The following is a 27954-nucleotide window of genomic DNA, read 5'->3' on the forward strand; positions in this document are numbered from 1 at the left end:
TTTCCTATGTTGTTGTGTCATCTTGAGAACTCTGTTTTTTTTTTCTGTTTTGTGTATTTGTTGTAACAAAGTAGGTCAGAGCAGAGGCCCCTGGAAAATAGCAGAGACCCTGGGAAAACAGAGCCCACCCCCCCCAAATCAAAGCAAAAAGGCAGGGGGATGGGAAAGTGCTCACAGATCAGAAGGTAAGCATTTAAGGCACGTTGCATAACAAAGGCAGAATAAAACAGCCCTTGCCTTCCTAAAAAGAATGGCTGCTGAAGGAAGCTGCTGCCAGGGGCAACCTGTAAACAAAGACAATGTGACTGTGATAACATGCACCAGCACAGTCACTCATAACATAGCTGGGGGAGGGGGAAGGTCATACAATGCCTGCGTGGGCTATGGGGGCCGGATGCCCACCCCTGGAGGAATAGATGTATGTGCACTTGTGCGTGGTTGGGAAACTTTTGCCCTGACTAAAAATGGCAGCCGAAAGAGGGTCAAAAACACTGGGGAGCTGACAAAAATGACAGACACTGACGCACTGTAGGAAAAACTGGACAGTCCCACTGGCTTCCTGGGCACGTAGGATTTTGAGAGGGCCTTTTGACAGCAAAGGCTCAGAAAGGCTGTCGCTAGCGCACTTGGTACAGAGAAGTCGCTCTTGTGGTACAGGGGCCCACCAGGGGCTTAGATCTTTCATGGATGGGAGCCCACCCCTGGAAGCAGAGTCCCATGCTGGGATGTGTGCCTCCCTGGGCTCCAGCCTCTGCGACACTGCACAGCACACAATTCCTGGACTACCACATGGAGATTGGGAACCACATACCCCAAATCCTGAAGGAGAGAGCTGCTGTGAGAAGATGGCAACTCTGAATCCCACAAGTGCACATGCCAGAGGTTGGAGGTCTGTTTGACTGGCTTAAGGACAGATAAAGAGATAGGGAACTTCTGGGCATGGTTTTGGCTTGTAGTCTTTTGGGGAGCAAGGGAAGTGCTGGATCTCACTGGAGAGAAGGGCTCAGCCCCAACAAGGTTGGAATCCTGTTAGAAAAAACCATGTATCCTTCAACACAAATTGTTGGGTTATATATAAAAGCACCAAGCTGCTGAAGCCCTGTTTGCACAGTTACATTGTAAGGACAAAACAGATACTGATGTCATCCAATGAAATCTCCAAAATCAAGTGCATGGAAATATGAAATAAACCTTTACCAATTTGCAATGAATGTGGTAGCCCTATCATCTCATTTAAGGTTCTGGATTTTTTATTTTTAACTTTCTTGAAGGCAAGAACTAGACAAGCCCTCAGTCTTAATATTTTAAATTCTTATTGTTGTTCATTACTAGTTCCCTCTTTTGGGAAAGTAGTTTGTTTAAATTTTGGACCACATTGGGATGCTTTGGCTTGGAAGTTCTCAACTGTTTAGCCTCATTAATCTATGGATGGCTAGTCATAATTTGGGGTGAACTAGGATCATAAGCTTAATGCCCAGGGGCCAGAGAGACTTGTCTCATTAATTAGAGCCCAGGCCAGACGCTGAATTGGCACAAATAATTCACTAATGAAATAGTTGTATGGTGTGCTGTTATGATACCTGAAATAAAACATGGAGTGTGGCTCACTAACTAGCAACCTGGTTCTGTCAATTGCATAAGGGCTATAATATGAAGCAATTGGCCACATTCAGCCTTTTAAATAAATTGAGTTTCAAATATCAACAAAAGATACTGAGGAACATAAATAAGAGACTATGTACTGTTCATATGTCATTGTGTAAAGGGAAAATTGCCTCTTTCAGGAAATAAAGGAGCTGAATTAAATTATTCTTTAGGACCTTCCTATTAATAAAGAGCATGGCTTTGAAGTGTGACAACCTTAGGTTCAACAGCGGCTTATGTGACTGCAAGCAGTTATAACCTCTTTGAGTCTGTTTTTCTCATCTGAAAGAAAAGAAAGCAGGGATAGAGTAATATCTAATTTACAAGATTGTGAGTACTAAGTAAAATAGTGTATATAAAGCATTTGGCACAGTATCTAGCATTTAATGTTATTAACATTCTTTACTTCTCTGATTCCATATTCATACTTTCACTTGAATATTTGGATATACTCCTTTTATTTTAGCAAGCACTTTTTAGCTTTTAGAGCATTCTTCTAGGTGAGGAATAGAATCTTAGAGTGCTAAGAGAGATATGAACCAACTTTTCACTCAGTACAGATCCCTGGTATATGAATCAGATTCTGCTTGAATATGTCCACGTATTTTTTAATGAGACCACAATAGGAATTGCTTTTTTACCATCATCTATTTTTACCATCAGTGAGTAGTTTCCAATGTAATTTGTTTTGGCTATGTATAAATCCATTCTGTGGCTCATCATTTAACCAATTCCCAATCGTCTGTACATATTTATTAAACAAATGTTCTATGGAATGCCTGCTGTATGTCAGACACCATTCTAGGAACTGGATCTTAGTCTTGACTGGGATACATACCAGATACCTAAATGATTTCTGATTTTTTGGAGGCAGGGGTATTTTGTTTTGTTGGTTTATGGAAACAGGATGAAATCACCTGAAATCCACCAGTATACAATAGGACCACTTTTTGGTGACCTTAGCATTGGTCTCTTTCTGCGTCTGTACACTCTTTATTTGTTTTTTCTTCTACTCCTTAACACTACCATTGATTTTCATACAAAAGTCTTTACAAATGTCTTTTACTAATTACCTAGCCAAGGAGAGGCCAGAGGCTATGCACATTTTCAAGGCTTTGGATGAGTACTGCCTGAGTGATTTATAGAAAGCAGATACCCATTTGTAACTTAGTATCTGAGGGTGCCTATTTCCCTAAACTCTTAGCAAGATTAAATTTTTCAACCTTTGCCAGTTTGATAGGCTTACCTGATTTGTGAAGGAACTAAAGCACCGTTCTTGACATCCATAGTTGAAAATACATCTCACAAGATCTGCCCGTCTTGCCTAGTGCTTAGGTCTTCCCAAAGATTATGTGCAGCATTGTGGTAGTACTAATAATAAGAATATCACCACACTTATTTGAAAAAATGAAGAACTTAAATTCCTAGAAGGCAAAAACCCCATTCTGGTGTACCTTTTTGCTAAGCCCCTACTATTCACAATTATTCCCAAACTCTTAGTAAAGATACATTCATGCTATTCTCTAAGTGGTTCCCTTTGTCTAACTTTGAACTGTTTGACTTGAAGGTTGGTGAGAACAGGACCATGTCCCTAGGCAAGGTCTACCTTAGGATGAACTATACCTTCCACAGGTCTGATGTGAGGGTAATGGAGAAACTATAACCCCATTTTACAGACGTTTTAGAGAGGTTTATGAAATTGCTCTGGTCAAATAGCTGGTGACCTAGGATGTGAGTCTTGGTCTTTAGAGTTCAGGTCCAGTGTTCTTTCCATACTAGGTATATAATATAAACATATATGTATTTATAGTTATAAATTCATTTATTCACTCAGTACATATTTTGTGAGGGCCTGTAATGTGCAAGGAGCCATTCTAGGTGTTGAATATTCATGTGTGATTCAGACATACGAATATATCTTGTCTTCAACGAGAGGAGAGGCTATTTGACTCAACAATTATTGAGTACATACATTATGCCCACTATGTGCTAGGTAGTCAACAAAGCTTAGTGAGTCATGGACCCTGCTCTCAAAGATTATAGTCTAGTGGGTATATGTATATAAGCTATAAAAATATAAAGTTGAATACTCAGTGCTATGATAAATATTCCCAGATGTTTTCCTTAAAAGAATTTCTGTATGTAAGACTATACCCAGCGTTTTTTTAGCTATTAAAAACTGTTAGGTGATCGTTCCATCTGTGTTATGGAGCTTTTGACAGCTAGTACTAGAAAGTCCTCATCAAGAAAAACTCACATAACTACAAGTCCAGCATTTGGGCGAATTCTGTGTGCAATAATACAGGCTCAATGACGCCTTCTAAGACCGAAGTTATTTTCATCTCAGAGCTCTCCCTTTTACGACAGATGAAGCCAATCATATACTTTACTGTTCAAGTCTTGCATAAGAGAAGCCATTCCCAGGGCATTAGTTCTTTTTTTCAGTCTAAGCCAAATAAAGTTTATGTGTATTTTTATGAACCAGTAATAGTTGTCAGCAGAATACCTTATGTTGATTGGCTTAAACAGAACCCTCAGACCCCTTGGATCCATGTCTAGGTTAGATGTCAGAACAAAACTGGAATTCTGGTACAAGGAAGAAGAGGTAAATGGATATTGAGTAGGTGACCCATTTTCCACTAATCCCTCTTATTCCCCTAATAACCAAGTCATCCTGAATGGTCAAATTGAGTTTAGAGGACCAATTCAATTCCTCTCAGAGTTTACTCAAAATTTTGAAAGGAAATTATTGATAGAATATGATTAGTGTGATGTTCAGTCTTCATAGAATAAAACAATCATGTTCTTTGAAGAGTAGTCTTTATGGAAATCCTTAGGGAGGTCTGAATCTGGAGATATTCAACTGCAGGTACTAGAATACCAGCTATATCTTTATGTCTGGAAGTTTAAAGTTCCAGGTCGGAGACAATGGTTCAGTGAGACTTGTGAGAACTGAGGTTTGTCTATTTTTCCATTCTTTATCTCTCTCATCTTTAGGCATATCATATCTCATGGCTATGGTAACTTCAAGCATTACATCATCACATGACTGTATTCAAGCCAGGATGAAAGCAGATCTCCTTACTGTCTCTGTCAGGGATATGCTTTTTCCCAGAAGCTCTCACATGTACTTCCTTGTATCTCATTGGTCACATGCCCACCCTTAAACCTATTGCCATCTAGGGGAATGGGATCTCATGCTTGGCTTTGACCAGTCTATTTCAGGCCCTGGCAACTGGGGGAAAGGCCCATCTTCCTTAATTCCTCTGATTGCCAAAGCAAAATCAGAGTTCATAAGGTAAGGAAACTAAGGTTGCTATAGGATGGGCAGCAACTAGTGTCTGCCTACAACCAACTTGGCAGTATGTGCCCAAAGCCTCTGTTCTATTTTAACATCTATATTAGGAAAGCATTAATCTCAAGCCCAGTGTTTCTCAAATTCTGTGTAGTGAAGAATTAGCTTTAACGTTTTCCAATTCACAGACCGATAACTAGGAAAATGAAATTAAAAAAATAGATGGATACCTTAAAAAAAACACACTATGCAAGCCCAAAGTTTTTATTCAACTCAAAAGCCACAAGTTTCTCTGTAAAATCACTATAAAAATGTCTGAATACTCTTAATTTCTGTTCTCATTGTGGACCAGTAAAAGTTCACAGACCACTATGGTTCATGGCCACACTTGGCAAGGCACTGTTTAGCGTGCTGCCTTCACAGTGTGGCCCCTGCCTGGCCCTCCCGCCTTGTGTCCTGCCTTTGACTCACCTACAACAAGCTGTTCTCTGTTGCCAGAATATGCCACGTGGTTTTTTTTTTGTCTTACCTCTGGACTTGACTTCACGTTCTATTCTCCCTTCCTGGAATGCCTCCTCCCAGCTGGGAACACCTACTCATCTTTTTAGATCAGCTAAAATGTCACTTTCCTTGTGATATTATTTTCTGAATTCTTTGCTCCCCCATCGGTGCTTCCTTTGAATCCCAAGTATACATATTTTATTGGATTGTTGTTATTTCTACATTAGCCTCTCTGGCTACATTAAAAGTTCCCTGAAGGTAATAAACATCTTGCCCATATTTATATCCCCTGTTCCTGGAACAAATATTTTGCCCTAAATAAATGCTTATTGAATGAATCAACTCTACAAATAAGACTTAGGTTTCTTTCTTTTTATTCTCCCCCAAATATTTTCTACTGCGCTTCTGCCTGTATATTTACGGATTTCCTTATGAGAACACACCATTTTGACTGCACCTTTTTCTTTCCTCTTCTTTCAAGTCTGGGTTTAAAAACAAGACACAATTGTCCATTGTCTATTCCCATCACTGGTCCTGTCCTACATGCATCAATGCCACAATCACCGCAGGCAGCATGTGGTGTTTCTGAACCCATGACGCCACTCCGGCAGCATGCTCAAGTCCCCTGTAGCAACAAGTGGGCCTGTATATGGGTACAGATAAACTCCCAAAAGTACCCACCAAAGCAGTACAGCACAAAGAATGAACAGCTTAGAGTAACAGTGATCCAGGCTCTAGTCCTTATTCCTATACTAGCTCTGTGGTCTTGAGCAAATTCCTTAACTTCCCTAAACCTATTTCTTCTATTAAAAAAATAAAAGGTATCAAGGAATACTGTAAGGAAACAATAATTGCTTGATAAATGTTAGTGCCTTCTACTCAGATGAGCGCATGTGTGGACTGACGAGGAAAGCAGGCTGAGAACAGTAGTCAATGGGTTTTCCTGTCTCTTTCAAGTGTCAGGGCCAGCCTGTGCTTTCGGGCTTGCTGAGAAAGATGACCTGCTTTGAAATTCTATCTCGGGCAGAGCCTTGGTTGCTTCTCTGTTCCAGTGCTTCTGATTTCCTCTCCCACAGCTGGCAGGGATCACTACATTGGCAGCTCAAGGGGTGCATGACTAAGGTGGAGGGATGCGCAGCTGCTGCCTGTTAAAAGGTGGGTGGTTTGGCGGGGAGGCAGCCATAAAAGCAGCGTACGGAAATCCCCAAACTCCACTGCTCAAATGACATCACCGGACCAAACCATGGCTGTGAGGGAGGCTCCAGGGGAGAGGCCTGTCCTTCCTCAGGCACTCTAGCTCTTTTCCTTTACCGCTGATTTCCCCCTCCCCACTTAACTTTAGAAAACAGGAACTGCTATGGACATTTGTTGATTTTAATTAAATAAGAACAAAACTGACTTCCTTCAATGTGCTGTACATTTTCACACCTCTGTGCCTCACTTCTGCTGTTCTCTCTGCTAGAAATGCTCTTCCCCCTCTACCTACCTGGGTAATTTAACCCCCTACACCTTGAATCAAATGTTAGATCTTATGTCTTAATTCCTCCACATCACCCTCTCTTCCAGGCTGCCACCTGTCTTTAAACCTAAGCCAGTTGTTGTGCATCACGCATTTAATTGCCCTTGGTTTTTTTTTTAATTTTATTTTTCAACTACGGTTGACATTCAGTAGTAGTCTGTATTAGTTCCAGGTGTACAGCATAGCGGTTAGACAGTCATTTACTTTACAAAGTGCTCCCCCCGATATTTCCAGTACCCATTTGGCACCACACAAAGTTATTACAATATTATTGACTATATTTCCTGTGCTATACTTTACATCCCTGTGATTGTTATGTAACTTACAATTTGTACTGTTTAATCCCTTCACCTTTTCACCTGGTCTCCCAACCCCGTTGTCCTCTCGTAACCATCAGCCTGTTCTCTGTATCTATGAGTCTGTTTCTACATTGTTTGTTCATTTATTTTGTTCTTTATATTCCACATATAAGTGAAATCATATGGTATTTATCTTTTTCTGTCTAACTTATTTCCCTTAGCATAATACCTTCTAGGTCCATCCATGTTGTTGTAAATGGTAAGATTTCATTCTTTTTTTATGTTCAAGTAACATTCCATTGTATACATGTGCCGCAGCATCTTTATTCACTCATCTATTGATGGAATCACCCTTGCTTTTGAGGTATCCTTCTCTGAGAGAGTGAAAGCTCTTGGGAATATCTTATTCTCTAAGCACTTGGCTCATAATGGGCACTCAACAAATAATTGTATGTTCTACTCCTCAGTATATTTGACAATCTCTAATTTCTCACTAATTGTGGTTAGGTTATTAGTAGTATAATAAAAGTCCCTGTTGATCAAGCACTTGAATAGTTCTGGAAGATACTGGGTGTCCCTCTTCCTGTACCTCAGGAGCAATAGGAGTAATGGTAGTAAGGACTAAGCAGAAGCAAGGAGATAAATAAAGGAGTTATTTGGAAGCTAGATGGACATTTCTTAGTTTAATGTTTGCATATTCCAGATTTATTTATTGGTGAGTCAAAGTAGAATCCAGATTCATCCAGAAGTTCCTTGGATGTCGTCAAAATTCTTGTAGGGGAGTGTGGGGTTGAGAGCCATGAATCTAGTCCTGCATTTCCACTTACTATGCAGACTACTTGGGACAAAACAGTAAGTCATGTAGGCTTGGGTTCGCATCCTGATTCTGCCATTTACATACTACCTATGGGAACTTGTTACCTCTCTAAGCCTCAGTATTTTTCTGAGCTAGAAGGGGGATAATATTTATTTGGGTTTTTGTGATGATGAAATACTATTTGTGTAAAATATGTAATCTAGATCTGGCACTTCAGAGGTATTTAATAAGTAGTAGTTATAATACTTGGCAAATTTTGCGATAGGTAGGGTGATGGTCTAAGCAATGTATTAGCATTGCATTAACTATTGCTAAACCCAGATACAGTCAGTGGAAAGTCAGCTTAGAACTCAATATGTCAAATAAATGCCTGGTATAATTTACGATGTGTCTTCATAAAGGTCTTCAGGGGTGTTCCAGTTCTCACTTTAGGATTTTTGCTGGTTATGGTCCCATACTTTCCTACTTTGATATGTCCTCCTACGTCAGGAGAGCCCCTGGCCCTCCCCACAGGGCACCCTGGACGATGTCCTGTTTGAGTTGTTGTGATAAATTCTGTGCTCACTTTTCCTTTGTTCCCCCTGCCTACCCCTCTTGCCCCGAGGTCTTATCTTGTCCTCTGGGGAGGTATGTTAAGTGCTCTGCCAGCCTGCCTGTGTGCCTGGCCTGTTTTTTCTCACTGCCAGTACCTCTTGGATTCCAATTCCAAACATGGTATCCATCTGGGGTCACCCTTTCTTCCGGTGCCAGGAGAGACGCATTCCAAATGGAACACAAGTGTGCCTTCTGGGCTGGGCTCTCCTCATTCTGTCTGGGGAAAACAGAGAGCAGGATGTGGCCCCTTTATTATCCTTCACTGCTGAAGTTTTCAGGCCCATAGTCCTGTTCTTTCATAGAACAACTTAGGTTTTCTGCTAAGAGCCAAATGTGAAGTCTGGCCTAAGAAATCTGGAGCCAAGGAAGCTTGCCAGAGCTCTGCCGGGAGAGCCAGTGCCTTGCTAAAGGAGAGAGGATACGAAGTTTTAAAATTCTCCACGAAGTGTACTATGTTCTGCCATTCATTCCCAAAGCTACTGGAAACATTCCTCCAGAAAAGGTGGAGTTAGTGGTGAGAAGGCGGAGGTGAGAAGACATCTAGGAGGACAGACTGCTCCATCTTCTGAATTTCTTGCGTGGGGATAGTCTTAGAGCCCGGCAAGGCTTTGAGACACCCCGAAGATGAGCGCCAACAGCAGCCCGCTGGGCCAGCATCCCTGGCAGGGGCCAGTGTGCATTGGCTGGAAGCAGGATCTGGAAGGGGCTGTCTACCACCTGGCTAACTGCTTCTTGTTTCTGGGCTTCATGGGGGGCAGTGGGGTATATGGATGCTTCTATTTCTTTGGCTTCCTGAGCACCGGCTACATGTGCTGTGTGCTGTGGGGCTGGTTCGATGCCTGTGGCCTGGACATTGTCATCTGGAACTTCCTGCTGGCAATGGCCTGCCTGCTCCAGCTGGCATACCTGGTCTACCGCCTGCGCAAGGACACCCTCCCTGAGGAGTTTGACCTCCTCTACAAGACGCTCTGCCTGCCCCTGCAGGTGCCCCTGCAGGTGTACAAGGAGATTGTTCACTGCTGTGAGGAGAAGGTCTTGACTCTGGCCACTGAGCAGACCTATGCTGTGGAGGGCGAAACACCCATCAACCGCCTGTCTCTGCTGCTTTCTGGCCGGTAAGCTACTCCGTCACTGCCCACACTTCTCATTTCCCAGTTAAGTCCCTTTCCACTTGGTGTCCCCTTGCACTGAAGGAATGATGTGGCCAAACAAACCAAATTAGATTTCTTTTAAGCATGGGTTTCCTTCCTTTTTCTTAGCATTTTCCCAGGGGAAACTAGATCATGAGGCATCTTCTTGGTTGGCAGGAAGGATTGCAGGTGCACTTGCTGCTGAAAGGTGTCAGGTGAGTGCTGCTTGAGCCTGCGTCTAAGATGACCACACATACACAGCTGTGTGTTATGCCTAAGCTACAGCAATAGCTCTGTAAGCTTTGGAAAACTAAACATTTCAATAAGATTAATTAGTTCCTCTCATGTCCATTCAACATTTGCCAAGTGCCAGCTATGGGCAGGGACCAGTGCCCAAACAGAGGGGATTTCCTGTAACCCCTCTTCCCTGCCAGGGCATCAAAGATATTAGGGAAATCCTCTACAGACTCTGTGGTAGAGCCATTCTGTACCCACCCAGGTGTGCAGAGGGAATACCCCTGTCCACTTTTCCATTCCCAGTAGTCCTATTGAGTTTCTTACAGGCCAAGAAGTCAGATACCATTCATTTGAGGGCCAGACACTACGGAGAGAGTATTGATGTCCCCACATGTCTCATTAAAGATTTGGTAGAGACACCTGGCTGACTCCTTTTTTAAGAACGCTCATGTCAGACATGAGAGAAATGGCCTTAGTCAGGGCCCAATCAACCTACATGGAGTGCTGGCCATTGGCCGGTGTCTTCTGAACAAATACCATGGGGCTCTGTGCCACACATTTGTTAGGCAATTGTGGATTCTTTGAAATATTGTCTTAGTGGGACTTGATATGGGGCTAAGCAAATGACGCACTGGGGCTGGCTCTGTGGAAAGCAAGCAAAACATATCAAAAGGCTTTGATTTCAATTCCCTCTCCTGCTCCCCTGGAGGAGAATGTGGTAGGAAAGATAAGATAGTAATCATCCCTGACTGGTGTGCCTCAGTGGGGTCGGGTGTCATCCCACAAACCAAAAGGTTGTGGGTTCAATTCACAGTTAAGGCACATGTCAGGATTGCAGGCCAGGTCCCTAGTTGGGGGAGTGAGAGGCAACTGATCAATGTAATCAGTGTTTCTCTCACACATCGATACTTCTCCGCCTCTCCTTCTCCCTCCATTCCCCTGTCTCTAAAAATAAATACATAAATTTTTTTTTTAAAAGATAGTAATCAGGAGACTCTATTCCAAGAAGGGGCAGGAAATGAAACCAGATAAGACTGCCAACCACACTGGAAAAATAGAGTCTGACAATATAGTACTGCAACTACTACTACGAGTAATAATATGCATTTGTCTATTAATGTTTAGTATTGAAAGTGTTAGGTATATATATTTTTATTTTGTTTGGACTCAGAGGTCCTGGGTTGAAAGAGCTATCGGGTTTTATAGGGAGGCATTTTATTTTATTATGAGTAAATTGAAGTGTAAACAAATGCAATTATTTGTAAACAAATACATGCATAAATACAGATACACTATGACTAATGCCAAAATGTTTGTCACGTGCAGTTCATGCTTAAATAAAGGCAGTTTAGGAAATGTGCTCATTCATGAGTTCCATGCTATTTGCTTGCTCCTCAAAGCTCCCCTCTGTTCAAAGGCGGGCACTGAGTCTGGTGGGAGAAATGCCCGCTCCACTTGTATGGTGCTTATTTATGGAAATATGTTATGATTATTGTGTAGTTTGTGGACTGACCATTAACTTGAACACAACCACTTCCCTGTGAAGAGGAGTGGGAGCTTGCTCTCTCAGCGTGGCTTTTCCCAGTATACTTAACATCAAAATCCCAAGTCAGGAATTAGACCACTTTGATTTTCATTTCTTGCTCTTCAAGGTTTGGGGGAAGAGTTTTGTTTTGTTATCTTTCAATGTCATCCTATCTCAATTTTGCTAAGTTGGAGCTAGGGGAAGAGGCTTCTCCAGTCAATGAGCAGGCTCCAGTTTTAGAGTGTCCTGTACCTTTGGCTGGGTATAGACGGGTACCAAATGCCTCAACATAGCAGATAAAAACTCCGTGCTAGCGAGTGGGGGCTTCTTGTGCTACTCTTCCCACCTCACAGACTCTCTCCTGGAAACTGTTGCTGAAACCTCAGACATCCTTTTGGTCTTATTTCAATAAAGGCACATCTTTCCCTTTCAAAATTCAGAAAATGAGTTCCTCAAAGTTAAGCACCTGTTAAGCTATGGAAGAGTTTCTTTCACATACCTATTATTCAAAGCACAAGTTCCCAAATGCTCAGCCTCTTGAGCAGGCAACTGACCTAGGAGGAAGGTACCTGTCCATCCAGAAGATCAAATGATAAGTGACTTTGTATATCAATTTAAATAGCTTCAGGGAACCAGGCAGATTCATTAGGTGTTACTGGCACATGCCTAGGTTGCAACAAGTAGAAGAGGCAACTGATTGATGTTTCTCTCTCACATTGGTTTCTCTCCTTCTCTCTCTTCCACCCTTCCCCTCTCTCTAAAATCAATCAGCATGTCCTCAAGTGAGGATAAAAAAAAGGTAGTAGAAATACCATATCACATGCTATTAAGCTGCACATCTATGCGAAGCATATAAGACAATGGCCAACAGGAAAATATTTTTTAATTACATAGTCAATCCTTTTGGTGTATTTCTAACGGTGCAATACTCTTTATCAGTGAAAGAAGTTAGAAATTAACTTCAAAAAAATCATCAAATTTCTTTGAAATTCACAGCCACATATATACTGCATCCTGGAAAAGAGGAGGGACAAGACAACTTCCACCCATTTCACGAGTTTCATTAAATACCAGACCTACTCAAGTGTGGAGAGAACATGTAACTTTCAAAAAGGAGTATGTTATAAAATGAGGCATTTACTATACTCCTTCCTAAGAGCAACAGGTGGGGCACATGTTTTCTAAGCTGGATACAGAAGGTGGAATATCAAATGACTCGATCCTCCTCCTCTTAAGGGCTGTCCAATGGTTAGTGAGGTTTTAAAAATGACTAAATAAAAGCAACACCCCATAGTCCCACCCATCGATCCAAAAAGGGGGAAAAAACTAGGTGTTCCAGATTACTCTTAAAGGTGGAACCCGGGAGCAGCTTTGACAACCCAAAATAGTCTATTAGAGAGTCATCACAGGCATGCCTTGCTTTTATACAAAGGAAATCTTTTTGAAACAACAGAACAAAAACTAGTGCTGATCACTTTTTCTGACAATACACCATTACCCAAAATTAATTAGTACTGAGAGGGAGAAAGGGGCCATGCCTATGGGGTTTGTCTCCCACAAGCGCATGTGCATAGGTGTAGGGCATTTGTCATTATTGCAAAAATGAGCTTTCATTTATAATCTTTAGTTTGATTTAAACATGCTTTTAGTGTGATGCCGACACCAGCTGTGCAGAAAGAGTACTGGAGACATGCTCATATCAGTACACACCTTCCTTGGTTCCAAAGACTCCAGAGCAGCCAATATTGCTTCATCAAATATTGTACATTCTTTAGGCCTTTCTTTGTGCGTGAAGAACACTCCACATATGTGATGACATTTGGGTCATGAACCAGCTTTTTTGGTAGTCTCTGGAGTGATAGACTTCTGTTTGTTCCTGGCAAATGGTAAGTTTCTCAATAGTAGAAGGGTCATCTCTGAGATCAATTTGGGTCCCAAGAGCAAGAAAGGATTCTTTGAACAGTGGTTGTATTTTACTGATTTGCTATAACAATTGTCATGATTTTTCCTCCTTGCCCTCCTCCACCCAGCACCCCCCATTCCCTCAGGCAATCCCCACACTATTGTTCATGTCCATGGGTCATGCCTATAAGTCCTTTGGCTACTCCATTTCCTACACTGTACTTTACATCCCCATGGCTATGCTGTAACTGCCTATTTGTACTTAATCCCCAGACCACTTTACCCATTCCCCTACAACCCTCTCCCATCTGGCAGCCATCAAAACCATCTCAATATCCATGATTCTATCTCTGTTCTTGTTTGCTTAGTTTGGTTTTCGATTCAACTGTTGATAGATACATGTTTTTTTTCCATTTTATTGTTCAAAACTTTGATCTTCTTTTTCTTAACTAAGTCCCTTTAACATTTCATATAATAATGATTTGGTGGTGCTGAACTCCTTTAGTTTTTTTCTTGTCTGGGAAGCTCTTTGTCTGCCCTTCAATAATGATATCTTTGTGGGTAGAGCAATCTTGGCTATATATTCCTGCTTTCCATGACTTTGAATATTTCTTGCCAATTCCTCCTAGCCTACAAAGTTTCTTTTCAGAAATCAGCTGACAGGCTTAAGGGAACTCCCCTGTAGGTAACTAACTTCTTTTGCTGCATTTAAGATTCTCTCTTTATCTTTAACCTTTGGCATTTTAATTATGATGTGTCTTGGCATGGTCCTCTTTGCATCCATCTTGTTTGGGACTCTCTGTGCTTCCTGAACTTGACTGTCTACTTCCTTCACCAAATTAGGGAAGTTTCTTTCGTTATTTTTTCAAATAGATTTCCAATGTCTTGCTCTTCCTCTTCTCCTTCTGGCAACCCTGTGATGTGAATGTTGGAACACTTGAAGTTGTGTCAGAGGCTGCTTACACTATCTTCTTTTTTTGGATTCTTCTTTCTTGTTTTCTAATTGGTTGTGCTTTTGCTTCCTTATGTTCCAAATCATTGATTTGATTCTTGTCTTCATTCACTCTACTGTTGTTTCCCTATAAAGTTTTGTTTATTTCAAGTAGTGTATCCATCATTTCTGACTGGATCTTTTTTATACTCTTGAGGTCCTCACTAAGTTTCTTGAGCATCCTTATAACTAGTGTTTTGAACTCTGCATCTGATAGATTGCTTACATCCGTTTTGTTCAATTCTTTTACTGGAGTTTTGATCTGTTCTTTCATTTGGGCCATGTTTCTTTGTCTCCTCATTTTGGCAGCCTCCTTGTGTTTGTTTCTGTGTATTAGGTAGAGGTGCTATGACTCCCTGTCTTGGTTGCATGGCCTAGTGTACTAGATGTCCTGTGGGGTCCAGTGGGACAGCCTCTCCCTATCATCCAATGTGGGTACTTGAGGTGTGCCCTTCATGTGGGCTGAGTACACTCTCCTCTTGTAGTTGAGCCATGATTGCTGTTGGCAGGTCAATGGGAGGGAATTACCCAGGTCAGTCATCTGCAAGGACTGGCTGTGACCACTGACCACCAACCTCCACCCTCCATGGAAGTTCAGTTGCGCAGGGGCAGGGTGGTGGTGCTTCAATGAAGTCTATAGTCACCCATTGCATGTGCAGGCTCTGTGTTTCCTGGGTGGTGCAGGCCAAAGTCAGCCCCTTCCTGTGTTTTGCTTGGGGCAACACTGCCTAGTCTATAAAGCCATCTGAGCTACTTATGCTGGGCTTGGAGATTCCCAAGTGAAGCCAAGCTGTGAATCTAGGCTGGATACTGCTAGTGCTATGCCTGAGGCCACTCAGCAACAGGTACGGGGATGGGGCTCACTGAGGTCAGTTATTACTTGCTTGAAAGTATTTAAGACGTTGTGAAGCATGAACAAGACCAGCCATGCATATGGAAAAGTCACGGTTCACAGTTTGGTGGATCTGTAAATTGGGTGGGACAGAATCTCAGAGGATGGCCAGAGTTGGGTGAACAGTATTGGCCAGATTGATATAGCCTCAGATATGGCATCTGCCTGCCAGCTCTGTGGCTCTGTTGGGGGAGGGTTCAGAAAAGGGACGATGACCTTTATCTCTGGGAGAAAGCTGTCCCCCAGCTCTTGCCTTGCTGTCAGACACTTCACTTCCTCCCTGTGTGCCACTGGCACCTTCCAAGCTGCTACCTCAGTGCTTGATCTCAGAGGGAGTGAGTCTGAGTAGGTGAGTCCATGTGTGGGTTCTTTAAGAGGAACTTCCTGGGACTCCAGAATTTTCTCCCACCAACTGAGTCCCCACTGGTTTTTGCAGCCAGAGGTTATAGGGTCTTATCTTCCAGGCACTGGAACCCTGCGCTGGGGGTGCATGGTGTGGTGCTAAGACTCCTCGCTCCTGAGATATCTCTCCTGAATTTTTATCCGCCTGGGTGTGGAACCAGCCCTTTCTGCGTCTCCGCCCCCTTACCAGTCTGGATAGATATGGTTTCTTAATTCTGTAGTTGTCAGACTTCCATTCAACTTGACTTCTGGTAGTTCTGAACAATTGTTGTTCTATAATTTAGTTGTAATTTTTATGTGGTTGTGCCAGGAGGTACGCTCCATTTACCTATGCCACTGGCTTGACATTTTCAAAGGAGGATGGAGACACAACTGAAAAACAGACTAGAAACATATCAGTTTGTGGATAACTCAGTGGTCATAATCTTTCAGAATTCTCTTGCCCTGCAGCATCAAAAAAATCCAAGAGTATATGGCTTTCCACTAATCATAACTGTGACTACAGAGCTGTCAAAATAGTTGGTACATATTCAGATGGAAATTTGTTGTGTAGGGTATTAGGAGACATGTTTTACCAATGTCACCATCTCCCAGAACAATGCACTTAATTGTCTGCATTGCTGGGACAGTTTTCTATCCTTTTTTAAATATTTCAGATCCAATAATGACCTCAGCTACTCCTTAGAGATCTTTTTATCTGCTTCCTTTGTCGGACAGAGACACCTCCTTTCACAGTATATAACTTTAGAAGAGAGGTTGAAGCTAAAACTCTGAATTTTCTGGGGAAAAGAGGAAAAAAATCCATACTGCATTCTGATACTTTTCCATTTTTTAATATGTCATTTGGATTTTGAAGAGGATTTGGATAGCCACTCACTTTGTCCCATATGGTCTCTTTTCTCCCTTTGCCAGGGTTCGTGTGAGCCAGGATGGGCAGTTTCTGCACTACATCTTTCCTTACCAGTTCATGGACTCTCCTGAGTGGGAATCACTGCAGCCCTCTGAGGAGGGGGTGTTCCAGGTAATAGGGAGCCCCATAACAGTACCGTCCTGCTCATTCTGCTGCAACCCAGCAATAGCCCCCATCTTTCCCCTCTGACGCCTGGTCTCAGAACCACTGTCAATATGATGCTAGGAGTGCAAGCACTCTCCTTCTGTGGAAAGAGTGCCTGTGGTCTAGGAAGAGGTGAGGTGGGGTAGGACCTGATAGCCTGTGCCCGAAACTCTTCTAGAAGACTCCAGTGACCACAATATAAAAACCTACCCTTCTGCCTGGACAAGTGTGGCTCAGCTGGTTGGGTGTCATCCTGCCAAGTGAAAGGTTGCATTTTGATTCCCAGTCAGGGCACATGCCTGGGTTGAGGGTTCAGTTCTGGTTGGGGGGCATAAGAGAAACAACTGACTGATGTTTCTTTTCACATCGATGTTTCTCTTTCTCCCTCCCTCGTCTCTCTCTCTAAAAATAAATAAAAATTATACAACACACACACACTTCTCAGAGAGTAATTTAAGACCTTTACTGGTATCTAGCCATATATTCCAACACCTCCCCTCACAGTTTTTGCTCATTTCAGCCTTATTGAACTAGTAGTACTGCTCTAAACACAGCACATGGTTTTGTCATGGCCATACGTTGGCCGCTACTGTCTCTTCCACCTGAAATGCATTTTCCCACAATAGATGGGGCTATGGCACTTCACTTTCTCTGAAGCCTGACCAGATTGACTTCGTTATGTTCCATCCCCACAGCCTCTTTTTCTTACTCATATGCCTTTCTGTTCCTTTTATTTGTGCTGACTGGTGCAAATATTGCTCTCTGTTCTAATGGTCTGGTTTCCTTGCCTTCTGCACAGTGAATTCCTTGAGGTAGAAATCTGCTTCTCCTTCAGTCTCCAGGCTCTAAAGGACACTATCTTGAACACATAGGTGTTCAGTAAAGGTTGACTTGGCAGTGGGCAGTTAGTGTCTCAAAGGACTTCATGGGGCGTTCACATAAACACTCCAAGGTGGGGACCTGCCTGCTTGTCCCCTTCTCTCTTCCCTGCCCATCTTCAGACTTCAGTTACCTTCTTTGTAGCTCTCACTTACTGAATGGCTAGCATCTGGCAGACGCTACATATTGTATTGCCTTATTGATTCTCAGAGCAATCCTTTGGGTTGGATATTATTATTCCCCGCATTTTACAGATCAGAAAACTGAGGCTCAAAACATCAAGTAATTTGCCCAAGGTCATCTAGAAAAGTGGCAAAACCAAGCTGCCTGGCTCTACTATTTCCGATCTTTTTCAAAATCAGAGGGTCACCAGGAAAGTAGAGTTTACACACACACACACACACACACACACACACACACACACAAACACACACACACGCATGCGCGCAGTTACAGGGACTCCCCTGACCAGATAGTCTGCTAGTACTAGGTTCCCTGTGTCTCCTACCACTTCTGTTAGGGAGTCTCTCAGGCTAGCCTATGAGCCAACCCCAGAATAGACACATGCCAGGCAGGACCATCTGGCTAGGCCTGCTTCCATCCCACCCTGACTCTTGGCTCTGTGAGGAGAGAGCCTGAGAGGCAGTACTTTCCCCACTGCCGGGACCACCAGCCTTAGATCCGCCCCCCCTTATCAGGTTCCTCCTGCACCACACACACAACCCCACTCCAACCCCCCCAGCAGTCTCGTTTGAAAACCCCCCAGGGCCATAAGAACCTCCAGGAGGGCTGAGTCAGGTCCTGAACCAGCAGGACGAGGCTCTGTGACAGTGACACTGAGGAGCAGGTGGTGGGTGAGCTGAGTGTCCTCCTCTAAGTTATGCTTGAAAGGAAGGGCTATAACCCCAGATGACCCCTCAGCCTGGAATATAGTTATCATCATATTCCTCCCATTAATATTTTTAGCATGCATCTCATTTGGGAGCGATGAGATCCACAGATTTGCTATGTCAAGTCCCATTTCCTCTTTGCAAATGTCGTGTTGTCCTGAGTTGTAGTTCATCTTGTCCTTGCCTTTTGCAATCATAGTCTTTGTTGACTAAGCAGGCGATCCACAGTGACTGCCTGAATCATAATTCTTATTGTGCTTGCCACAAATGAATCAACATTTCTTCATACTTCTCAATTTTATTGGACCTAAGGCCTCTTTACATATATTATCTCATTTAATTTATACCACCAAACTCGGAGGTGAGAATTAAAGAAAAATCTTGTCAAATTTATAGACATAAGTAGATAAACAGGTTTTCTGAAGACCTTTGGGGAAGGATTTTATATAGTACATGAGAAAGTGATATTAGGTTGTTTAACAACATGCAAGATGGGTAGTCTTCACCTGAGTCATTCATTCACTTCAGTAATATATGTACTTATCATATATCAGGCACTGTTAAAGGTGCTTAGAATATATGAGGGAACAGAAGAGATGACAGTCGCCTGACTTCATGCCATTTATATTTTAGTAAGAGAGAGAAAAAAATAAGCCATAGACATAATGACTAAGTAAATTATGTAAAATGTTAAAAATAATAACTTCTATTTTTAAAAAATAGAGTAGTATAAAGGAGACATAGTTGCAATTTTAAATAGGGTCATGAAAATCTTTGTTGAGCAGGTGACATCTGAGCAAAGACTTGAAGAAGGTGACAGTGCGAACTCTGCTAATATCTGGGGAAGAGCATAGCAGGGAGAGGGAAGAGCCAGAGCAAAGGCCCATTGGTGGGACAGGCCAGCAGGTTTGAGGTACAGAAAGGACGCCAGTGCTACTGGGACAGAGAGAGGGAGGGGAGAATGGAGAATATAGCAGGTGAGGAAGCCAGAGAGGGGACGAGGAGCCACATCATAATAGAGCCAGAACATATATTTTCTAGATAGAGCCAAAAGGATCTCCTAATACATTGTAGTGTGTGGAGAAAGAGGAGCAAGGAAGAATGTGAGGTTTTTGGCCTGAGCAACTTGAAGGAGGAAGCCACAATCAACCGAGATAAGGGGAGCTGTAGATAGAGTTGGTTCGGGGGAAGAGAAGAAGTTCAGTTTGGGGTATATTAGATTTGTGTCATCTATGGACATTAAAATGGAGATGCTGCCCAGGTAGTTGGATATTTGAGTCTGGAATTAAGGAATGAGACCCAAAGTGAGACATCAGTTTGAGAGTTGGCATACAAATGATATTTAAAACTGTCAGGTTGGATGAAATCACCAAGTGAGTTCAGAAAGAGAAGGGGTTCAAGCACCAAGCCTTGGGATATTCTAGTGTTTAGAAGTTGGAGAGAAAAACGAGAAGCAGCAAAGGAAGCTGAAAGGAGCAATCACAAGATTGTACCAGGAGAGTGTGGCATACTGGGAACCAAGTAAAGAAAGCATATCAAAGAGGAGGCAGCAATCAAGACTGTTGAACACCATGAAAACTGACTGCCGCAACTTAGAGGTCATTGGTGACCTTACCAGGAACAGTGTTGTGGATGCTATCGGTGACCCCTTACCGGTTTAACAGGGGGTGAGAGGAGATGGGCTGGAGACAGCAAGTATAGATAACGTTTTCTATGCACTTTTGCTCAAAAGGAGAACAAATTAATGGAATGATAGCTCACCAAAGGAATGAGGTTAGGAAAAGGATTTTCATTTTTAAAATTTTGCTTTATTTTAAAATGGAAGCAGTAACGGCCTGTACATAAGCATGCCCATGGTCTTTGTGTTTGACTCTGAGGATTTTGGTTACATCCCGATTAGCTCTTACACATGCCCAACTTCATCTTCAGTACTCTGACTTCTTGTCTGGGAATTGTTAGTAAGCACATCTGAAGTATAGGCTATGGCAGAGAGTGACCACTACTTGCTAAACAGTGACGAATGGATTGTGAGTACTTACTATGTTCAGAATTCTTTCTCATGAAGCAACATGCTCAGAGAGAGTAATTTCTCTGAAGTCACAGAGCTGGGAAAGAGGTAAATCTGGAACTTGATGCCAGCTTCTGACCTTGATGAGGTGACTTAAGGGCCGTATCTTCAATGGTGGTGATTAGGAGGAAATGAGTACAGGAGATGGAAGAGGGCCTCTGCAGGGGGCAAGGGGGAGGAGTGGAGGATAATGCAAGATATGGTAGGTAAGGCAGAAATTATGAGGATTGTATAAAGTCTCTAAGAAAGAATGTAAAGTCAACCCTACCTTTAAATAAATAATCCACATACAGAACCTAACAAATGCCTGGCAATTGAGCACTTGTCCTTAAATATTAGCTGCTATCATCACCATCATTTCCACTGTCTCCATTCCCAGATTTCCATCATGAACTGTGCCATCCTTCTCACTGTTAAAAGTATTTGGCCATTCAGATTATTAAAAATTGTGTGATTCTACACTCTTGGTGTTCACCATCCTAAGCATGTTTTCATTTTAACGCTAGCTTTACCACTCCTTAGTGTTTTAACAAGGATTTATCAAGCACCTTCTGCATGCTGGGCACACATCATTTACCCTGAAAGTATAATTTAGCTTTGCATCGTGGGCACATAGTGAGTGTTCAGAAATTCCCAGATGACTAAATCAGTGGAGAGTGGGGTGCCCTTCAACTTTGCACCCTGAAGATTTCCTCATCCTATGTGCCCTTTTTCTGACTTGAGGCATCAGATCTGTCTGGTTTCTTGTGGTGGCCAAGTCAAGAGCAATTTCATGGACCTGAATCCCAGGCTAAGTCCGGTCCACTTGCTGCAGCTTGGCACACCTGATACCCAGGAAGTTCTTCTCTAACAAAAATATTTTCCAACTCCTTTTGCATCCCAACTCCAATATATTATTCTTCTTTATTCTTAAAACAAGCCATCATCACCATTCTGACCTTTCTTCAAAGCATTAGGAGGCCCCTTCTTTCTCTTGAAATCTCAACAGACTCAGACCCTTCTGCAGCCATGAGTGATATCAGCCATTGGGACCATAGACTATGAGAGCTGAGGAGACCATATGTAGAAACAGAGGCTTCAGGAGGCGAGGGCCCAGTCAGTGAATGGCTGATCCCAGGGCTCCTGACAAGGATATGTGTTCCTCACCCCCAGTCAGTGCACACAAGTAAAAGTCATTCACTGAACCTCCTCCAGGCAAAGCCATGGTGGGAGGGATGTTTCCACAGCTTCTTCCGTAAAAGTGCAATCGTTTCCCAAGTAACTCTGTGTTTCTGCTAAACATGGACACATGTTCTAGTTGAAATCTTCACTCTTTGCTCCTGACCCCCCTCAGGTAACTCTGACTGCTGAGACTGCATGCAGCTACATTTCCTGGCCCCGGAAAAGTCTCCACCTTCTTCTAGCCAAAGAACGATATATCTCTCGCCTCTTCTCAACACTGCTTGGCTATGACATCTCAGAAAAGCTCTACGCTCTCAATGAGAAGCTCTTTGCTAAGTTTGGGCTGTGCTTCGACATCCGTCTCCCCAGCCTCTACCACGTCCTTGGTTCTGCTGCTTCAGATGCAGGGCCGGAGTCACAGAAAGAGAATGAGGAAATCCATGAGCCAGCCGCATCCCCAACGCAGGCCACGCCCCCCTCTGTCCCGCAAACGCCCCCTTGGTCTCCCCTGCCAGCTGCCACCAACCCTCCTGCACAGCATTCCCGGGCCAGGATGTCCCGGCCTGACAGCAGCGTCCTGGGTGAGGACTCCACAAGTCTGGTGCTGGAGGATTTTGAGGAGATGTCAGGATCAGAATCAGTCATGGATTATAGGAGTGATGGGGAGTACATGAGGTGAGGGGAGAACTAGCATGGGCACAGCCACCGGCTCAGGATCCTGTGTAAGTACTCAGGAGGCAGGGGCTGCACCTTCCTGCCTGCAGACGGCCTTAACTCAGCTTCTAATGGGAAAAAAAAAAGCATTCAATGAAGGCTGTCCTCTCAGAGGACTCCGAGAAAGTGGCATTAACCCAGCCTTGCTGATAGCCACTCACGGCAGGTGCATGCAAGGCATGAGGGGATTCTTTAACTTGTTCCTTATTAAATGTGATAGCATTTTGGAAAGTGGGCTGGTTGCTATATTTTTTGCAAAACTGCTCGTAGCTAAAGGGGATTTTATTTGTGGCATGCACTTTGTGTGTGTGTGTGTGTGTGTGTGTGTGTGTGTGTGTGTGTGGCATGCATTTAAAGGGGGCATGGTTCTATTTCTTGTTGGTTCTTCCTGGCATAGAGTTAGCAGCTCTAGGATGCAGTCATCCCAGATTGGGCATGGATTGGGCAGCTATCTGTTAAAATCACATATTCCAAAGACACTTTTGATACAGGCTAATAATCCTGGGAGGAAAATGACCCCACCTTGCCCTCCTATCTCCCCGTGGAAAGTGTACTTGCTGATAGCTCAGGTAGAGGACTGGATGCTGCTCTGACTGAATGTGACTATGATGCGATGTGTATACAGTGACCTGGTTTTCCCCACAAACCACCCCTGTGCGAGGCAGGGTAGGCACGAATCTGGGAAAACTGGTGGTATGTGCAGGATTTCCCTCATAGTTCTAAGAAGTATACAAGAAAGCCTGTATTAAGTAATTCTGGGAAACTGCTTTCATGTCCCCTCTGCTGCTCTCACAATGTCACAGCATCTTCCTTGGGTACTCCGCACACCCGCAGTGTAGGCTTGGCTTTTCCTGAGGAAAACACCACAGTTTTTTATTTGGAAGGCATTTCCAAATAAAGAGTCAGGTCCTAAGAAACCCTTCATTTTTGGAAGCACTGAGAAATTTCCTGAGGAACTAGCCTAGTGAGGAATGTTTGCGGGTACACGAGGTGAATGAGTGAATGTGTCTGTTCAAAAAGAAGTTATATAACTGATGAAAGAGGCAAGAGAGGTAAATGCTAAGAGGTTATACATTTGGTTTTATAGATTTGGAGTGTGTCATCTCCGGTGGCACCAGTGTCCCTAGAGCTATAATTGAGCTAATTCAGGGGTAGTTCCAAAGGTCTATCTAGCATCCAAGATCACTTTGTTGATATTCTCCACTTGCATTGTCCACTCTCATCACTCCTTTCCCACTGTGCTGATATTCACCTCCCTCCTTACCTACCCCCATCCAAGCATAGGGTTATAGCCTGTGGATCCCTCTCTTTCTCCAACTCACCTACCCCCCTGTACATGCTCTTAACTCAGTAGCTCTCTGTGTTCTCATGCTCTTCTTGGTTTCCTTCTCTTTTCCTGGTTCTGTCCCTTTTGTTTCTTCACTCTTTCTGACTCCTGCTCAGTCCTTGGTTCCCTCAATTTGCTGCTCTTAAGAAGAGAAACACCCTTTCCTCCTTCTCAGTCAATTTTCCTTCTTCATATTTGTCTTCTCCACCTTCTCCACCTTATTGCTCCTGTATTTATCTTTCCATTACCTTCTTTTCCTTTCACCCCTCACTTTCCTGACTTGTTCTATCTATTCTTCCTCCTAAACTACCCTATACCCCCAATTTAGCTTTTTATCCTGACTCTTCCATGATCAGTATTTCTCCCTCTGCCTATAAAGAAAATGACTCAAGTGAACATGTGAAAATGTCCAGCTTTAGGTGGCTGCACATTTCATGCATGAGTTTCCCCAGATGTTTGGAGGCAGGCAGCATGGTAAACAGAAAGAGACGTGGACTGGGAGACCAAAGACCAGGCTTCTGTGTCTGGCTCTGCTATTTTTTGCAAACCACACCGCCTCACTGAACCTTACTTTCTTCATTTGACTGGTTGGCCCCCAAAAGCCCTCTTGGTTTTATGAGAGAAAGCAAAGGATAAATTGTTCAGAGGAGGAAATGGGAAACAACCAGTCAGCAGTACAGTGGGCTCAAGCCCGGACACAGGGGTGTCTTTTAGCAAGAACTCTGTTATACTACAATTTCTCTTATGAGTTAAACCTGTCTTCCTCCCTGCTGAATGGTGGGTCCTGCTCAACTCAAAGTTCCCTCCATTCTTTACCTGTGAAGAGTGTATCACCTACCATGTGATGCCAGCACAGATGTTCTGTGTGAAAGGAGGTCACAGCTCAGTCTCCAAGGTCCTTCACCTTTAATACTCTCATATGAAATACCTCTTTCCAAATTCAGTCATTCCTGAAGCTCAAGATAAGAAAATTACTAATATAACTTATTTTCTAAAGTACCGGTATTTGCAATATAAAGAGAGTAGATTTTTTTAATGTTTGCTTAAGCAACAGAAAGGAAAAATATTGTTCCCTTCCAAACTACGGAGTTTCCAGAACAACTTTCAAATATGATCAAATTGGCCAAATTTCAGATGCTTTTCAGTTTAGCCTGTGACAATGAGATAGCTTAAACCAGAGATCCTTTTCTGTAATTGTGCTATTGGATATTTGGTTTGACTTATTTGCCATTAAACTCTGTCTAGGATTATTACTGTAATGAATAAGTGCGGTCCCTTGTGGTTGGTAGCAATTTACTGTCTTTTCCTTTATAAAGTCAGACACAATTTACCAGTTATTTCCTGGCTCTTCATTACGAAAACTGTAAGCACATTGATATTTACCCCAGCACAGCACTTACATAAGAAACAGGAAGCTGGCTGCATTCTAAATGGTTGAGAAAGACAGAGCTTTGTTACGCTGACACCAGTGCTTGCCCCTCACACTGGTCCAATTTAACACCAACTAAAAATAGTCAGTGCTCCCACGGGAGCTCTTCTTTGAAGAGAGTAGCTTTTCAGTCTTGACATTCCCAGAATTGAACCACAAATGGGTGCTACTTCTTTAACAGGCAAAGGAGTGCTCTCGCTAGTGTATTTACACAGAGTCTTATAGCTAGATCCCACATTAACCCTGCCATTGCTACAAGTTTCCCATTTAATTTTATGGATACTCTCCACAATGTTCTGTTTGATGCCTTACCTATAGGAGATGCTCAATGAGTACATCTGTGAAGTGGTAAGTTAAGTCAAATAATGAGCTCATTATCCCACATTAATTGAGAGCTTCCTGAAATTTGGCCAATTTCGATTATGTGTTCAAGTTCTTCTGAACACTCTGTGGTTGGAAAGTAAAAACTATATATTGTCTCCTTTCTCTCTATTATTTAAATAAACAAATGAGAACAAGATTATAATATGGAGACTGATTTTGGCCAGGGAAAGAAGCCAGGACCAAGACAGAGTTCCAAGGGCCAGAGAACTAATTCACCGAACATTTACCTTGATTTGGTGTCTTTCTTGACGATAAAAATGAATTAGAGGCTGAGAGCTATAAGGAGAAGTATTTCAGCTCACTATTAATAATGGATTGCCTCAGGGAGAAAAGAGTTAGTCATCACCGAAAAAGTTCAAGCGGACACAGGAAGAAATCATCTCAGAGGTCTTTAAAGGTGATTCAAGCCCTGAGAGAAGGGTACCTTAGGCTATTGCTCTTAAGGTGCCTTCTAACTCTGATGATGTGAGTCTGTGATTCTGAGAGCTGACTCAAGTCCTGTCACTCAACCGCCATCAAAAGCAGTTCCTCATCTGCAGAAGAGGACCAATTGTCTAACAGATAATTAATGCCTACTAATAGGTAAACAGATAGCCTCTGTCTACCTTACCAGGCTTCTATGTGATGAGTAATTGAAATAAATTATATGAAGGCAGTTCGTAAGTTGTAAAGCATTAGTTTAATGTATAAGATATTTATATGTATGTAGAACTGTTTGGCAATCTCTCTCTCTCTCTCTCCCCCCCCCCCCCCCACTTCTCTCCCTCCCTCTCTGTCAGAATTGCATGGTCCCCCCTTTTTATTTCTTCAAGTCTGGCTTTTCAGGGAAGGAAGCAATTGGCAGGATCTGCTATCAACAAAAGGAATGGCAAAAAGGTGGAGGCCCAAAGAAAACCCACACCAGCTCCTCAGTCCCTGAATAACTAAGTGGTGGCCGGAACATCCTCTGTTTTCCTTATTTGCTCAGGAGACAGATCCCCACCACACTATATTCAGGCTCTTTCCCTCTGAAGTGGCTGCAAGTACATTGGTAGCTGTCATTGTTGTTAAAAAGCACTTTTCTCATGGAACATGTGAAAACTCCTAGGCAGAAAACTTACCCTTGAAGGTGGCATAACAGGTGATACCCAGGGGTCTCATGTTCTGGGTCTCTAGGTGGTAGCACTGGTCTGTCTGCCAAGGCTCCGCATTCAGTCAGGTAAGTCAGAAGCAGCGGCCATCCCCCCAGCATGCTTATTCCCAGGTTCTTCTTGCACTTATGTCTCACAGGCCTCATTGACCTACCCCTCTCCCCACAAAAACAAAAGACAAAGGTATTATAAAACTCATCATTTTTCTTACTCAGTAGTGTTAGGAAGCAGAGTTCTATAGCTTCTTCATAGGAGGCAACAGAAGCTGATCTCTTGGTCTCTTATAAATTGAGAGAATTGAACTATATAACTTCAGAGCTGACTCATCCTAATCTTGTAGAATGAAATGATTCACAGATACAACTCCCCCTATCATTGTAGGTGTTAGATAAAGGTAAAACATTGGGAATTTGTAGGGGTAAAAACAAAACAAAACAATGTAAAAGAATCCTGTGAAGTTATGCAAGCTATCAGGAGCCATAGTGCTGAAATCCTCTCTCTTTTTCTTTCCACAGCTTCTAGAATTCCTCTCCAGAGCTATTCTCAAGTTATATCCACAGGACTGGCCCCCTTGGCTCCAATCCACACTCCTGAACTTTAAGGATCCATGAACCATCTTTTCCTCGGGCCACCCTCAGCTCCACAGGAAGGTCCTTGTATGCACACACCTCTTTTCCCCCTCTGGGAGCCTCACGGGCAGGTCAGAGCAGATACAGAAGGTGCCAGCACTGCAGCTCCACCCAGGACCCGGAGTGACAGAAACTCACCACCACCAGCTTCCCTTCCAGGTGAAGGCATCTAAGAGGGCAAAAAGCACAGGTTCCATCCTTTACTGCTTGGCCAAGTTACATAACCTCGTGGGCCTTCTCTGCAAAGTGGGGATTATGAAACCCACCTCACAGGGTTGTTGTGAGGATTACATGAGTTAAGTAAAACACCTAGGACATGGCATGGCACCTAGTAAGCACTCAATAAATCACTGAGTTCCTTTCCCTGCGTTGTTTCTTTTCACTTTCTGGAAAGATCAGTCATTCAGTTTGTTTCAGTAGAAATGTTAAAACCCAGTTTTCCCTTAAGCTTTTAAGTTCAGGTTACAAATCTCTTGCTCTACTTATGACCCTATTATTAAACAATAGTATTTTAAAAAGGGCTTTTACAAATTTAGTTAAT

The 27954-nt window shown here is 42.9% G+C and overlaps 1 protein-coding gene and 1 pseudogene across 2 annotated transcripts; one reads left to right on the forward strand and one right to left on the reverse strand.

The window, feature by feature from the left end:
- Positions 1-8782: 8782 nt before the first annotated feature.
- Positions 8783-27900, forward strand: POPDC2 (popeye domain containing 2). Of its 2 annotated transcripts, none has more exons than XM_054572307.1 (4): positions 8783-9784; positions 16661-16769; positions 21973-22522; positions 27300-27365. In XM_054572307.1, exons 1-3 carry the CDS (start codon positions 9294-9296, stop codon positions 22477-22479), a joined length of 1107 nt encoding a protein of 368 aa, XP_054428282.1. In that variant the 5' UTR covers positions 8783-9293; the 3' UTR covers positions 22480-22522; positions 27300-27365. The 2 variants fall into 2 exon arrangements, with proteins under 2 accessions (XP_054428282.1, XP_054428283.1); XM_054572308.1 differs by having other exon boundaries at positions 8784-9784; positions 21973-22381; positions 27300-27900.
- On the reverse strand, positions 13185-16366 carry LOC129069626 (cell division control protein 42 homolog; annotated as a pseudogene).
- Positions 27901-27954: the final 54 nt, after the last annotated feature.

The sequence above is a fragment of the Pteronotus mesoamericanus genome, unplaced genomic scaffold, assembly GCF_021234165.1.
Source record: "Pteronotus mesoamericanus isolate MK-2021 breed Mesoamerican mustached bat unplaced genomic scaffold, CSHL_Meso_final contig_228, whole genome shotgun sequence".
NCBI lineage: Eukaryota > Metazoa > Chordata > Mammalia > Chiroptera > Mormoopidae > Pteronotus > Pteronotus mesoamericanus.